The sequence below is a fragment of the Drosophila hydei genome, unplaced genomic scaffold (assembly GCF_003285905.1).
Source record: "Drosophila hydei strain 15085-1641.00,03,60 unplaced genomic scaffold, DhydRS2 tig00000060-arrow-pilon, whole genome shotgun sequence".
Classification (NCBI taxonomy): domain Eukaryota; kingdom Metazoa; phylum Arthropoda; class Insecta; order Diptera; family Drosophilidae; genus Drosophila; species Drosophila hydei.
Genome location: NW_022045656.1, coordinates 3,211,417 through 3,224,710, shown reverse-complemented (window position 1 = coordinate 3,224,710; position 13,294 = coordinate 3,211,417). Strand labels below are relative to the sequence as shown.

General features: G+C 43.4%; 5 protein-coding genes and 1 non-coding gene across 15 annotated transcripts; 4 read left to right on the top strand and 2 right to left on the bottom strand.

The window, feature by feature from the left end:
• Nucleotides 1-364: 364 nt before the first annotated feature.
• Nucleotides 365-5,505, bottom strand: LOC111593403 (KAT8 regulatory NSL complex subunit 3). 10 transcript variants are annotated; one of them, XM_023306179.2, is made up of 8 exons: nt 5,267-5,505; nt 3,998-4,308; nt 3,419-3,945; nt 2,914-3,359; nt 2,604-2,838; nt 2,383-2,451; nt 1,320-2,054; nt 365-1,263 (listed from the first exon to the last, which is right to left on the bottom strand). In XM_023306179.2, exons 1-8 carry the CDS (start codon nt 5,405-5,407, stop codon nt 482-484), a joined length of 3,246 nt encoding a protein of 1,081 aa, XP_023161947.2. In that variant the 5' UTR covers nt 5,408-5,505; the 3' UTR covers nt 365-481. The 10 variants fall into 10 exon arrangements, with proteins under 10 accessions (XP_023161947.2, XP_023161939.2, XP_023161964.2 ...); XM_023306171.2 differs by having other exon boundaries at nt 2,383-2,454; nt 5,267-5,504; XM_023306196.2 differs by lacking the exon at nt 5,267-5,505 and adding an exon at nt 5,054-5,120 and having other exon boundaries at nt 2,383-2,454.
• A 1,162-nt stretch (nt 5,506-6,667) lies between these two features.
• Nucleotides 6,668-10,772, top strand: LOC111593696 (ATP-dependent RNA helicase DHX8). The gene is made up of 2 exons (XM_023306635.2): nt 6,668-10,037; nt 10,101-10,772. The coding sequence occupies exons 1-2, from the start codon at nt 6,785-6,787 to the stop codon at nt 10,646-10,648; spliced, it is 3,801 nt and encodes a 1,266-aa protein (XP_023162403.2). The 5' UTR covers nt 6,668-6,784; the 3' UTR covers nt 10,649-10,772.
• Nucleotides 10,645-11,127, bottom strand: LOC111593700 (cytochrome c oxidase assembly factor 5). Its single transcript, XM_023306647.2, has 2 exons — nt 10,828-11,127; nt 10,645-10,766 (listed from the first exon to the last, which is right to left on the bottom strand). The coding sequence occupies exons 1-2, from the start codon at nt 11,026-11,028 to the stop codon at nt 10,725-10,727; spliced, it is 243 nt and encodes an 80-aa protein (XP_023162415.1). The 5' UTR covers nt 11,029-11,127; the 3' UTR covers nt 10,645-10,724.
• Nucleotides 11,128-11,355: 228 nt separating this feature from the next.
• LOC111594064 lies at nt 11,356-12,168 on the top strand. Its single transcript, XM_023307196.2, has 2 exons — nt 11,356-11,934; nt 11,997-12,168. The coding sequence occupies exons 1-2, from the start codon at nt 11,431-11,433 to the stop codon at nt 12,135-12,137; spliced, it is 645 nt and encodes a 214-aa protein (XP_023162964.1). The 5' UTR covers nt 11,356-11,430; the 3' UTR covers nt 12,138-12,168.
• Nucleotides 12,169-12,373: 205 nt separating this feature from the next.
• Nucleotides 12,374-12,445, top strand: Trnah-gug. The gene has a single exon. It is a non-coding gene; the product is annotated as a tRNA-His (tRNA).
• A 125-nt stretch (nt 12,446-12,570) lies between these two features.
• On the top strand, nt 12,571-13,235 carry LOC111594192. Its single transcript, XM_023307390.2, has 3 exons — nt 12,571-12,794; nt 12,850-12,966; nt 13,026-13,235. The coding sequence occupies exons 1-3, from the start codon at nt 12,624-12,626 to the stop codon at nt 13,218-13,220; spliced, it is 483 nt and encodes a 160-aa protein (XP_023163158.1). The 5' UTR covers nt 12,571-12,623; the 3' UTR covers nt 13,221-13,235.
• Nucleotides 13,236-13,294: the final 59 nt, after the last annotated feature.

Here is a 13,294-nt window from a genome sequence, read left to right as displayed (position 1 = left end):
AGAGTCTTGGAAATCACCTTACGACTTCGCTTCCTCTGCGGTCGACGTTGCCTTCTTAGAACGACGGCCGACATCAAATCCAGATTTGAACACCAAAATTCATTTCAAAAGCTCTCCTTAACGAGAGCTTGCCTTATTGGACAACTACTTTAACAGGTCATGTTAAATTGCATTTGGAATATAACATCAGCTTTTTCGCTTTCCCGAACGGCCGACAGTTCCAGAACATTTCATAGCACAAAATGCGTGATTCAAAGTTAATACATTTCCGCTCATGCGAGTTTTCTGTACTCATATTAATGTTAGAAACACTTTCTTAAATTATGAACATATGTATATTTAAAAGATCAACATGTTCTATTTACACAACTGTTATATAATAACTTATGGCTTATATATCTTATGGATTCTAGAGTTCAAGTACATTTAAATGTAAACTCAACAAAGAAGGCGCGGGAGACAGAGGCTTGCAGAATGGCTACTATTCCAAGGCCTTGCTTTGTGGAAGTGTTCCTATGGAGCCTGTCGTCGTTGTAGCTGCTGTCGCTATTGTTACGGATGCTGCTGTCGTCGGTGATGCCTTAATGATTTTAGAATCCTTGACTGTCACAGTGGTGGGCTTCGTGATGGGACCAATGTTTAACACGCGGCGTACCGCAGCACCGCCCGGCGCTATGGTTGGTATTGCCGGCGATCGGTTGGACAACATTTGCACGGGCTTCAGACCTGTGGCGGATTTAAAGTATATGTTGCGTAACGGCTGCTGTTGCTTGCCATCATTCGTCACATTGGAGCCAATAACTGGATTGTTTATAAGCTGAAATTGCGGATAAGTCTTATTGCCCAGACGCAGTGCGCCCGTCGTGCCAGTATTTAGTACAGGCGTGCCCGCTGTTGTCTTAATTGCTTGCAAATTCAAAGTTTTCATATTTGCACCATCAAGCAGTAAGGGACTATTCGTGGTGTTTGTGCTCATTGCAGGCTTAGTGCTGCTCACAATGCGTATAGGAAGGGGCGTGCCAACGCTTGGCAGACGCGCTGTAGCTGCGGTTGTGGTTCCCGCTGCAGTGCCCATTGGCTTCATGTTGCTGCGATTCAAATAGACAAGCTTATTTCCAGTTGATGATGTTGTGGTAAACAGCTGCTGAATGCCTTTATTAATCACAATGCCTTTGCTGTTGGTCACAATACTGGTTGGCTTAATCTGTGGATTGGTTGCTTCCTTGATGATCTTCTGGCTGATGATTAAGGGGCTGTTCGCTGCTGCAAGAATGTTCAATATATATTCAGCTTATTGGAGATTTTAAAGGACTACTTACCAGTTTTAATAGACTCCGATTGCTGATGCTGTTGCTGCTGTTGCTCGGCAAAGTTGCCTTCATTGTCCGCAAACACAATTGGCATGTCTATAATATTCGACAGATCCATATTGTTACCTACAGTTGACTGCGTATTCGACACATTCTTGGTCATTTGAAGCATGGTTATTCCGCTGGCATTCTTGACCACAGTATACTTCTGCTGTGCCGCCGCTGCTGCCGCCGTTGCAGCCGTTGATGTGTTGCCACTAGCAGCGGTAACAAATTGCGTTGTAAGGCCCGACGGAGTCTTAAGGGTAAAAATCTGTTGACCACTGGAAGCTGGCAGAGTCTTAACAATGCTACCAATGCTTGTGCTGGCCACAGTTGTGGGGGTGCTGCTTATGTTGCTGCTCTTGCTGATAGTGTAGTTCACCAGTTTATTTTGCGTCGGCAGCGACTTCAGTTGCACAAACTGGCTGGATGGTATCATCTTGATCTTTGTCCCTGTTGAGAGCGCCACAGTGGTTGGCGTCGACACGGGCTTAATAACATTCGACTGCGATTGCTTTCCCACAGCAGTTGCAGGAGCTGACACGTGTTGCTGATTATCATCATAGTCAAGTGTTTCCTCCAGCATAGACTCAATAGACATATTCATCTCCTCATTGGTCAGCACATGCTTCTCTAATAGGTTTGGCTTGATCGCAGCTGCTGGCACGCCACCAGGCAGTGGACGCGTGCGTGGGCGCCCAACTGTGGAGATGCGTACTGTTAGTCGATGAAACGGGATGGAATGATCAGCATTTTAAGACAGGGACCGTAAATATAAATTATGAGTATGATGTACGCTCAAATTAAGTCAGTAATGAAATCAAATATCATGCATGATTAAATTAAAAAAAAAAGAAAATAAATAAATGAAGGATATGATAATGATAAATAAAAAAATACAGTGAAGGGTCAATGGAACAGGGATCAGGCAACCAATAAAAGTTGTCCGTTTAGAGAGTTTTCACTGTAGGTTTGTAGTGGTATCAGACTTATAACTGTTACGATCCCTGATCTTCAGACCATGATTTACCCTTTCGCTTCACCGCAAACGGATCAATGAGGCGTGGCGGCTTTGGTTTGGGCAATTTGGGCACGCGAGCTTCTATTTTTGATTAGTGAAATTAGTAGGTGGATTGGTGAGTGGATAGTAGATGATGGCAACATGCAAAGGTAAATCGTTTGGATTACGGGTACACATAATAATGATTAAATAAAACAATTTAGTATGAATGAGTTGAAAGTACGACTCACTGTGCGGCACAATTTTAGATTTGGCGGCCTGCATACAGCCCTCTTCCTGCCCTCCGTCATGTGCTTTACGTTTTCGTGCTGGTGCAAGCTGCGACTTGTTCATATTACCATCAGCCAAAATATGCTGCTGTTGCTTGGGCTGTCGTTGATATGAGTTACTACCTAGCAAAGAAGTGGGCATGCGAGGACCTGGTGGATTGCTCAAAGTCTTGTTGACAAACTCATAAACCTCATCCTGCAAAACGATTTGGGAATTATTGGGTTATATACATTGTTTCTGTCCATTGGTAATTAACTTGTGAAGACTCACCACAACCATAGAGTCGACCATAGCTTGGGTTACGCCCTCGATGCGACGCTTGCTTTTAGGAACTCGTAATGCATCGTCAGCACTACCGACGACGACTAGCGAGGATTCAGATTGCATTCGCTCACGCAAACCCTCCATTTCCTCCTGGCTGCTGCGTGCCGCATTCTGGCCGACGACAAACAAAATAGGTGCCTTGATGTCCAGAAGACGATCATCGGGAGCTCCGCGTGGACCGCGTAGCGTATTATATGCAAAGCCCATGCAAATTACACACGCAACACTCTCCGACATGGCAACTTGCAGAGCAAGTGCAGACCCTGCATTAAAACCTATTAGAATGATGCCACGATGAGGATTTTCGGTGCGTAGCTCGTGTATACGGACGCGTGTCAGCGAGACAATCGTCTCGGCCACTTGATCCAAATTTTGGCCTCCAATGCGATCGTCTGTAAGTAATACTTGCAATAATACATATATATAGTTGTAAGAAATATGTACCACTTACTCGTGTTTGGCAGAACAATCTGGACAATTTGTGTTATGCTCGCCAAGGCCTCATACCAATTTTGCATACGCTGCGGCACGCTGCCACTAGCGGGCATATTTGGCACTGCAACCATAATGGCATTGTGTGCCAAATGCCTCGATTTGGCCAAAATATCCGGTTGCCAGCGCTTCTTCATCACAGGAGCAAGTAACTCTTGGGAATTGTTCAGCGGACGACTAAAGAGCATTTTATCAACGAGTGTTGGCAGCTTGCTTTTAAGCGTTTGCATAATGTCCAAATAGGAAGCCATATAGGAAGGTGGAAGCTGCTCCATGAGCAGCGCATGCAGCCACTGTGTCGTACGTGGCTCCCAAGCAACGCTGGCCAAAGCACGTCGCATACGCGAACTAGACTTGTCAACAGCCACCCGTCGGTGCACTGCCTCATGTTGACGCTTATCGTTGGCCAAACGAGCTAATTGGTCCTGATCCAATATAGTAGCAACTTTATCAAACAGCGTTTCTTGCATAGTTGTCCAGCCAATGCTGTGAAGATAAGCTATTGATTATGGAAAAATATGTATCGTATACTGCTTACCGACTGATGCGTTCCTGCCAGTCCTGTTCATCGGAATTATTATTTCGAACATACTTGGCAATGCGTGCGCACTCGTTCATCAGCTCCTTAGCCGCAATTTCATCATAAGCTGGTATATGGGCTGTTTGCTGTGAGTCCCCCGAATCGTCGTGAGCTGGATATGTGTGGCAGGTGGGGCACTGCGGTGCATGACGAACGAGAATAGTGCGAGCGGGTGCCAAACCATTGTTTATTGTATTGTCCGGACGAGGAGCATCGCGCATATAAGTATGCTCCATGGAGGTTTCACTGGGTGCCGAAATGGTGCTAGACTGCAAACATATAATATATATGTATTAGAAGCAATCAAAAGTGATCATATAATAAGGCAAATGGAATTGGATGTCTGAAGTGATTGACTCATGCAGAATAAATCTGAAATCTGAAGTGAAGGAGTTGGAGAATGGCTATTGAAGTATTATTACACTCTCTGTTGAAATCGTTGCAGACGCGGATGCGGCTGCCGTCGCTGCTTTTGGCGGCGAGCTCAATATTGATGCCGCGCTGCCCAACTGTCCCGCCTTAACCACATAGTAAGAGGTATTAGCGGTTGCAGCTGTTGTTGGCATTTTAGCTGTTGTTATTGTTGTTGCTGCTGCCGATGGAGCCGACGCTCTGGCTATGTTTGTGTTTGCATGTGTATGTGTGTGGGTTTGAATTTTTGTGTATGGTGTTCCAGCCCTGGCAATAAATTTGCTCGGACTATATGTAATAATCGAGGTGTTTGTGTTGGCCGACGGCATCTTTGGTTTCTTCTCGACCACAATAATTTCATTTTTATTGTTTTTCGTTTGTTTTATTTGCAGCATTTTGTGTGTAGTTCTTGTTTGGCTTAATTTGTTTTATTTGGTTACTCGCTGACTGCAGACTTGTCTTCTTCTTTCTGGGCTGCTTTGCAGCGCTCTTAGCGGTGTCTTGCAATACACACACACACTTGTAACACTTGTATATATGTTAATTAAATTTTTATCTATGTCGTCTTCGGATATTTTTTTATTTTTAATTCGTGTTTTTTACGTTTTCCTCAACAAATCACTGCCTGCGTCTTTGCAATTAAAACATGGCGTGCACGTAAGGCGTTGCCACATTGGTTTGACTAAAAATACATGTAATTGTCGCGCAAGTCTGGCAACCTCAAGCTTTGCAATCAAGTGCCCTAAACTTATATATTTATTCAGCGCACATATTAACCAATATAATAATAGTACAGTATAATAAGACATCACTTACTGTATCACTGGGCGTAGGCGTTGCAGGAAGAATATTTGTATTACTCGAGTGATGCTGTTCGGCATCTTCATGGGCCACATTTTGCGAAATGTGCCCTCCACTTTGCACGAAATTGTTAAAGCATTCGATGAACGAAGACATTTCCGAAGCGGTTAATAAACAATATCTCACTCGAACTCAAACGGATGTTTTGAAACTTATAAACAATATACAAAACATTAAAAAGCGAGCGTAGCTTGATCAAAATGTCAAGATTACAAAAGTGTTGCCATACTATGCACCAACGGAGTTTTACAACACTGCTTCAGACCAGCTGTTTTGTTGATGTTTGATATGACAGTCTGTCTTGCCTTGCACTGTACTTCAAAATTTTTCACCTTATAAATGACAGTTGGAATTATGGATTTTTCCACATCTTATCAAATTTTAACGAATGTAAATATTACTAAAACACAAGTAATGGTACTATTTAATAATGAGCTAGTGTTTGTACATTTGTACACGCCGGGTAAACGTGATAAGGCGTGTGGCTGCACGCACTCATCGCTAGTTAACTTGTTTGTTTTTGTTTTGTTTCACTTCACTTGCCACTCGCTTTGTGCGGATTTTATAAATTCAATGTAAAATGTATTAGTTGAGTCCATAATGAAAAATGTATGAGCTTCAACAGCTGCCGAACTTAACAATCAATTTCATCCAAATTTGGAGCACCTACATTGCAGCTACTATTAGTAGTTTTTTTGCAGGTTTCTATTAATTTTGGTCTTTTTCAGCGCTCCTGGTGGTGTCATGCAATAATACAAACATATAGCGTATGTAAATTTGTTAAATCAAAAGGTTTACTATGTCTCATTGGTTGGACTGGAAAAATATGTTATTATCCCGCAACCGTAAGGCTTGAAATTTAGTGCCGGTTAAGTGATTTATTTCGCCACATATGTATTTGGTTCGATGCCCACTGCTTTGCAATAAATTGTTATAACATTTGGTGAACTAAGACATAACATGTACTTTAGTGTAACTCATACGGATGTTTTTAAATTTGTAAGCAATATACAAACAAAAACAAAAGTTGGCGTAGCTTGTTCAAAATATGTCAACAAAATTGTTGCCACTCATTGCGCCAACCGAATTTTTCAGCACTAGTCCAAAGCAGCTGTTTCGTTGATGTTTGAAATATCTGCGTGCTGTGTACTGTAGTACAAAAAGTTGTTTCACAAAAATTAGAGTCGATATTTGTGGACTTTAAAGAAGTTTTGATGATTATATGAATAATTTAATGTGTTTATTTATTAAAATTTATTTTAAAATATATCAACGTCGTTTTATGATAATATAAAGTAAAAGATATTGGTACATATTTAGCACACAGTGTAATCGTGTTATGACGCTGGCTTGCACGCGCTCATCACTAGTTGGCTTGCGTGTTTTTTTGTTTCACTTATCTTACCAAACGTTTTCTGTGGATTTTATAAATTAGGTATATAAATATTGTAGTTCTTATGTTCATAATGCAATATGGACGAACTGCAACAGCTGGAGTACCTTTCGCTGGTGTCAAAAATCTGCACAGAGCTTGATAACCATTTGGGTATTAACGACAAAGATTTAGCCGAGTTCATCATAGATTTGGAGCACAAGCACCGCAGCTACGAGTCGTTTCGTAAAGCGCTACTGGAAAATGGTGCTGAATTTCCCGATTCTCTAGTGCAAAATTTGCAGCGTATCATTAATTTAATGCGACCTAGTAGAGCTGATGGCGATGCTAAAATACCGGCTGGAGAGGAAGGCAAGGGAGACAAAAAATCGCAACTAATGAAAATGTTTCCCGGCTTAGCTCTGCCTAATGACAAATACAGCAGCAAGCTTGGCGAGGACGGGGCGAGCGAAGACGAAGATCCCAAGCACAAGTTGAAAATAAGGAAAAACGAAATGAGCGATGTGGATGCGGCCATGATGGAACTAGAGGCTCTGGAGCCTGGCGACCGAAAGGAGCAACAGTCAGTAAAAGAGAACAGTAGTAGCTCACGTGATCGCCACAAGAACAAAGAACGCAGTCGCAGTCGCGAGAGAGACCGCGATAGGGATAGGGATAGGCATCGAGAAAGGGAACAAGATAGGGATAGGAGAAGGGAGAACGATAAGCATAGAGAACGAGATAAGGATAACCACAGAGAAAGGGAACGAAATAGGGATAGAGAGCGAGATAAGGAACATCGTCGCCGGCGTAGCAGGTCTCGAGAGAAACGTGATCATGATCATGATCGTGACCATCGAAAACGTCGCTCCAGTTCCCGAGAGCGTCACGACAGACACGAGCAACGCAGACGACGCTCCCGTTCCCGTTCTCACGAGCGCAGCAGTCGCCATCAACAGCAGGCACAGCAGGAGAAAATGCCACCACCAGCATCTGGGATGAGCGATGATCCAGAGCTCGGTATGATTTACTCCGGAAAGGTAGCGAACATCGTGCCATTTGGTTGCTTCGTGCAGCTGTTCGGCCTGCGCAAACGCTGGGAGGGTCTGGTGCATATCTCGCAGCTACGCGCCGAAGGACGCGTCACCGATGTCACCGAGGTGGTGGCACGCAATCAGACAGTGAAAGTGAAGGTGATGTCGCTGACTGGCCAAAAGGTATCGCTGTCAATGAAGGAGGTCGATCAAGAGTCTGGGCGAGATCTCAATCCACTGTCGCATGCACCCGAGGAGGATGAGCTGGCATTACGGGATCGCAATCCCGATGGACCTTACAACAGCACCTCCTCCATGCTCAATCTGCAAGGCAACAACATTGATGGCGATGAGCACGAGTCCCGCAAGCGAGTGACGCGCATCTCCAGTCCTGAACGTTGGGAGATAAAGCAGATGATTAGCTCGGGTGTGCTTGACCGCAGCGAAATGCCTGATTTTGATGAGGAGACTGGGCTACTGCCCAAGGAAGAGGACGACGAAGCGGATATTGAAATAGAAATTGTGGAGGAGGAGCCTCCCTTCCTCTCTGGACATGGACGAGCATTGCATGACCTGTCGCCCGTGCGAATAGTTAAAAATCCAGATGGCTCGCTCGCCCAGGCAGCGATGATGCAGTCCGCCTTATCGAAGGAGCGACGTGAACAGAAAATGTTACAGCGGGAACAGGAAATGGAAGCAGTACCCAGCAATCTCAACAAGAACTGGATCGATCCGCTGCCCGAGGATGATTCTTCACGTCATCTGGCAGCCAATATGCGCGGCATGGGCGCCGCTCCACAGGAAGTGCCTGAGTGGAAGAAACACGTCATCGGGGGCAAAAAATCCTCCTTTGGCAAGAAGACCGATCTGACGCTCGTCGAGCAACGCCAATCTCTGCCCATTTATAAGCTCCGTGACGATCTTATCAAGGCCGTCACTGATAATCAAATTCTCATTGTCATTGGCGAAACGGGATCCGGCAAGACCACACAAATTACACAGTATCTGGGCGAGTGTGGATTTACGGCCAGGGGTAAGATTGGATGCACCCAGCCTCGTCGTGTGGCTGCCATGTCGGTGGCTAAGCGAGTGGCCGAGGAGTTTGGCTGCCGACTGGGCCAGGAGGTGGGCTATACGATACGTTTCGAGGATTGTACCAGCCCGGAGACAGTAATCAAGTATATGACGGACGGTATGTTGTTGCGCGAGTGTCTGATGGAGGCGGAGCTGAAGACGTATTCTGTCATCATGTTGGATGAAGCTCACGAGCGTACGATTCACACAGATGTACTCTTCGGGCTGCTGAAGACGGCCGTCCAAAAGCGACCTGAACTTAAGCTGATTGTCACATCGGCCACGTTGGATGCGGTGAAGTTTTCGCAGTATTTCTTTGAAGCTCCTATTTTTACGATACCTGGACGCACGTTTCCCGTGGAAGTACTGTACACTAAGGAACCAGAGACGGACTACTTGGATGCGTCACTTATAACTGTAATGCAAATCCATTTGCGTGAGCCACCCGGCGATATACTGCTCTTCTTAACAGGACAGGAGGAGATTGACACCGCCTGCGAGATACTCTACGAGCGCATGAAAAGCTTGGGTCCAGATGTTCCCGAGCTAATCATACTGCCTGTGTATTCAGCACTTCCTTCCGAGATGCAAACCCGCATCTTCGATCCAGCACCCGCGGGCAGTCGCAAAGTGGTGATTGCTACGAATATAGCGGAAACATCGCTTACCATCGATGGTATCTTCTATGTGGTCGATCCCGGCTTTGTTAAACAGAAGGTATACAATTCCAAGACGGGCATGGATTCCCTTGTGGTCACGCCCATTTCCCAGGCAGCTGCAAAACAGCGTGCCGGCCGTGCTGGCCGTACTGGGCCCGGGAAATGCTATCGCCTCTACACGGAGCGCGCTTATCGGGATGAGATGCTGCCAACACCAGTGCCAGAGATCCAACGTACAAATCTGGCCACCACAGTGTTGCAGCTGAAAACGATGGGCATCAATGATTTGCTGCACTTTGATTTCATGGACGCGCCACCTGTTGAGTCGTTGGTCATGGCATTAGAGCAGCTACATTCGCTCTCTGCGCTCGATGATGAGGGTCTGTTAACACGTCTTGGTCGTCGCATGGCTGAGTTTCCCCTCGAGCCAAATCTATCGAAGATGCTCATCATGTCTGTTGCGCTTCAGTGCTCGGATGAGATCCTAACAATTGTCTCAATGCTCAGCGTACAGAACGTGTTTTATAGACCCAAGGATAAACAGGCGTTGGCCGATCAGAAAAAGGCCAAGTTTAATCAAGCAGAGGGTAAGTCATTACTATATAAATAGCTGTAGATAAAAAAAGCTGATCTGATTGTTATCCCTGTAGGTGATCATCTAACTCTGCTGGCGGTATATAACAGCTGGAAGAACAACAAATTCTCGAACGCCTGGTGCTATGAGAACTTTGTGCAAATCCGCACGCTGAAACGTTCGCAGGATGTACGGAAGCAACTGCTCGGCATCATGGATCGCCATAAGCTAGACGTTGTTTCAGCTGGCAAGAATTCGGTGCGCATACAAAAAGCCATATGCTCCGGGTTCTTTAGAAATGCAGCCAAAAAGGATCCACAAGAAGGCTATCGCACCCTTGTTGATTCGCAAGTAGTTTATATACACCCATCTAGCGCTCTATTTAATCGACAGCCCGAATGGGTTATCTACCATGAGCTGGTGCAAACGACAAAGGAGTATATGCGCGAAGTAACAACTATTGATCCCAAATGGTTAGTGGAGTTTGCACCATCCTTTTTCCGTTTCTCTGATCCTACCAAACTCAGCAAATTCAAGAAGAACCAACGACTGGAGCCGCTCTACAACAAGTACGAAGAGCCAAACGCGTGGCGGATATCGCGCGTGCGTCGCCGTCGTAATTAATATGCTCAATTTGTGTCTAGTTTCTTTTTGTATTCAATAAAAGCTAAGTAACAATAAATATAAGTTCAAGGTTCCCTCAGTATCCCTTGTGGCCACGAAAACGTTGTCTATTATCAAGCTGAAATTATGCAAGCGTAGTTTTTATTCTGTAGATAATCTCACACCAATTAGGTACTCACCAGCGAGCGCTTGCACTCGTAGAAGGTGTTGCGCAGTACCTGACACTCGGGTGGTACGCTATTGTCCTGCAGGCACTGTCGTGGTGTCTTTTTATCTAAGCGGCAGCACTCGCTCTCTAGCAGACACATTTTCAGATCTGCACGAACCCCAGCGCAAGATGTTTCATCCGCCAGCTTTTCATTCCCCTCGTATCGCATCATTTTTTTAGTATTTCTTGTTATTCACTGACAGACTAAATTTTATTATTGTTAAATTCAGTTTGGTTACAAAATCGGCCAAAGCATCTGTTTTGTGGAAGTGTCTGGCAGCACTGGCAAATATAAAAATACTTATCGATACTATGTGTAACACTATTTCGTTATTTTTAATTGCCTACATTTAATTATCCACGAAATAAAACTTGGATTTGTTATCAAAACCGAACATTTTCAATAAAATATTATTTGCAAATGTTATTCAATGTAAAAATTATTAACAAATATATACTTTCAAAATATATTAGTTATCATTAATCGATACCTGAATTAATGAAAACAAATAACTATGCGATATGAATCCCAAGTTAACACGATAAGAAGACCAGCGCCAATGTGTGCGACAAGATGTATAATGCTATTGAAATACCCGATTCCGACGACGATATGTCGGAACCAACGCTAGATTTACCAAAATCAGTTTCCAGCATTGCTGAAATAAACGAGCACACACCCGAAAAGCAAAGAAAGACTTCGATTTCCACTGCAGCACCTGAGGCAGTCACAGCCACAACACCGGGATCTGCATCATACGAAACAACTGGCAGTGTTCCCCCAAAGACAAAAAATAACATCAGCAGCAGCTCTAATCAGATGCAAACAAAAAACCAAGGACGCCATAGATCACGAAAAACGCAACATACAGTACGCAATGCACTCGAAAATGAAATACAATTTGAAACAATACCGCTCGATGATGAAACTTCAGCAGCCCAAGAGCAACTGGTGAAGGAGAACGAAAAGCTAAATGTTGTCATCGGAAATCTAATAAACACAGACGAGATGCAAACAGTTGTGCAGAGAATTGCCAATGAACGAGTGCGTTGCAACTTCCTATTGACTACCTATCACGTAAGTAAAAGTAAAAGTGATATGTATATATTAAAAAATAATTCATCTATTAATTTTGTTAGTTGCCTGACATGCATTTTGCACTAAACACACCCATTGAAATGCTCAAGTTTCAGTTCCAGGAGCGACTCAAGCAGCGCAGGGAGCGATTGAATGCAACAAAACCAGCTACAGCAAACAAAAGCAAGTCTGAACAGTTATAGCAAAAATAAATTACGTATAGAGAATAGTTAGTAGAGCGTTAATAATATAAACTGTTAAAGAATTTCAGTATATAATTAAAAATAAAAATTTAATTATAAATTTAAATAAAATAAATTTTTGTTGTATTTTCTTTGGCTTGGCAAAAATCTATTTTTCAGTTGAGTTTATGTGCGTGCTTTTTGCGCATGTCTCTCAAAAGTGCGTTTTAGTCAGCAGCATTCAACAACCCAGCGTAGCCGTGATCGTCTAGTGGTTAGGACCCCACGTTGTGGCCGTGGTAACCCAGGTTCGAATCCTGGTCACGGCAATGCTGCGATGCGTTGTCACGGAGTTGGGTTGATTTTTTTTTCTTTATTAAAATTTCTAAATATTTCCAATGTTTAAATTTTTGTTTATAAGGTAGGCCGCTACTTACTGGCCAACAAACAAGTCGTTTTACACACACAATTTGGCTGATTATCAAATTGCCAGCTAACAAATTTACAATGGAATTTATGTTTGAGTCGGAGCTCAGCAATGATTCAAATTCACATCATCAGGAAACTACCGAAGAGTCCATCACTGATGAACATGAGAACCTTATTGATGAGGCCATTAAAAATATTTCTAGAAATTTGCGAAAAGGAGATTGGACATATTTGGGAAGACATCCAGAGGTAATTTAAGCAACATAAAAATATTTTAAAATATTTATTTGTTCTTTTTTTTTAGGTACGTGCTATAATTCGCGTGATTGTAATGCAAGCCGTTAAAGAGAAACCCAAAAACATTTTTGCTTTTGCGGCTGATCTGTTTAATATAAAAAAACAGAAAAAAATGAAAAAAATGGTATTCAGTTTCAATATTTCAGTAGTTGAACTTTCTATGTAATTTACTGTTTACCGCAGATCAACAAGCAGTTGAAATGGGTGAATAATCTGATCCATAAGGGCGCCTGGACATCTGTCGATGGATCTTTGTTGTTCCCTGAAACCAGCTCCGAAGATGAAATGCGCGGAAAATGCATGTCCACTTTCACACGGACCCCTGAGGTGTTAGAGGTGAAAAATATGTGCCGGGAAGATTTCAAGCCAAGTTGCTAAATTTATTGAAAAATATATTAAATATAGATAGAAAAAGTTTTAAAATTGGTAAAAACATAATAAAATAGATTAAA

Excerpts from the sequence above, each read along its gene's own strand:
- LOC111593700 (XM_023306647.2), bottom strand. The coding sequence starts at position 11,028 with ATGATGCGATACGAGGGGAATGAAAAGCTGGCGGATGAAACATCTTGC. Across the intron at positions 10,767-10,827 it reads ACGAGTGCAAGCGCTCGCTG|CTTGATAATAGACAACGTTT; the intron begins GTGAGTACCTAA and ends GCATAATTTCAG.
- LOC111594192 (XM_023307390.2), top strand. The coding sequence starts at position 12,624 with ATGGAATTTATGTTTGAGTCGGAGCTCAGCAATGATTCAAATTCACAT. Across the intron at positions 12,795-12,849 it reads ATTTGGGAAGACATCCAGAG|GTACGTGCTATAATTCGCGT; the intron begins GTAATTTAAGCA and ends CTTTTTTTTTAG. Across the intron at positions 12,967-13,025 it reads AGAAAAAAATGAAAAAAATG|ATCAACAAGCAGTTGAAATG; the intron begins GTATTCAGTTTC and ends TGTTTACCGCAG.
- LOC111594064 (XM_023307196.2), top strand. The coding sequence starts at position 11,431 with ATGTATAATGCTATTGAAATACCCGATTCCGACGACGATATGTCGGAA. Across the intron at positions 11,935-11,996 it reads TCCTATTGACTACCTATCAC|TTGCCTGACATGCATTTTGC; the intron begins GTAAGTAAAAGT and ends TAATTTTGTTAG.
- LOC111593696 (XM_023306635.2), top strand. The coding sequence starts at position 6,785 with ATGGACGAACTGCAACAGCTGGAGTACCTTTCGCTGGTGTCAAAAATC. Across the intron at positions 10,038-10,100 it reads CAAGTTTAATCAAGCAGAGG|GTGATCATCTAACTCTGCTG; the intron begins GTAAGTCATTAC and ends TTATCCCTGTAG.
- LOC111593403 (XM_023306128.2), bottom strand. The coding sequence starts at position 4,845 with ATGCTGCAAATAAAACAAACGAAAAACAATAAAAATGAAATTATTGTG. Across the intron at positions 3,360-3,418 it reads GATTGTTCTGCCAAACACGA|ACGATCGCATTGGAGGCCAA; the intron begins GTAAGTGGTACA and ends TATTACTTACAG. Across the intron at positions 1,264-1,319 it reads ATCGGAGTCTATTAAAACTG|CAGCGAACAGCCCCTTAATC; the intron begins GTAAGTAGTCCT and ends ACATTCTTGCAG.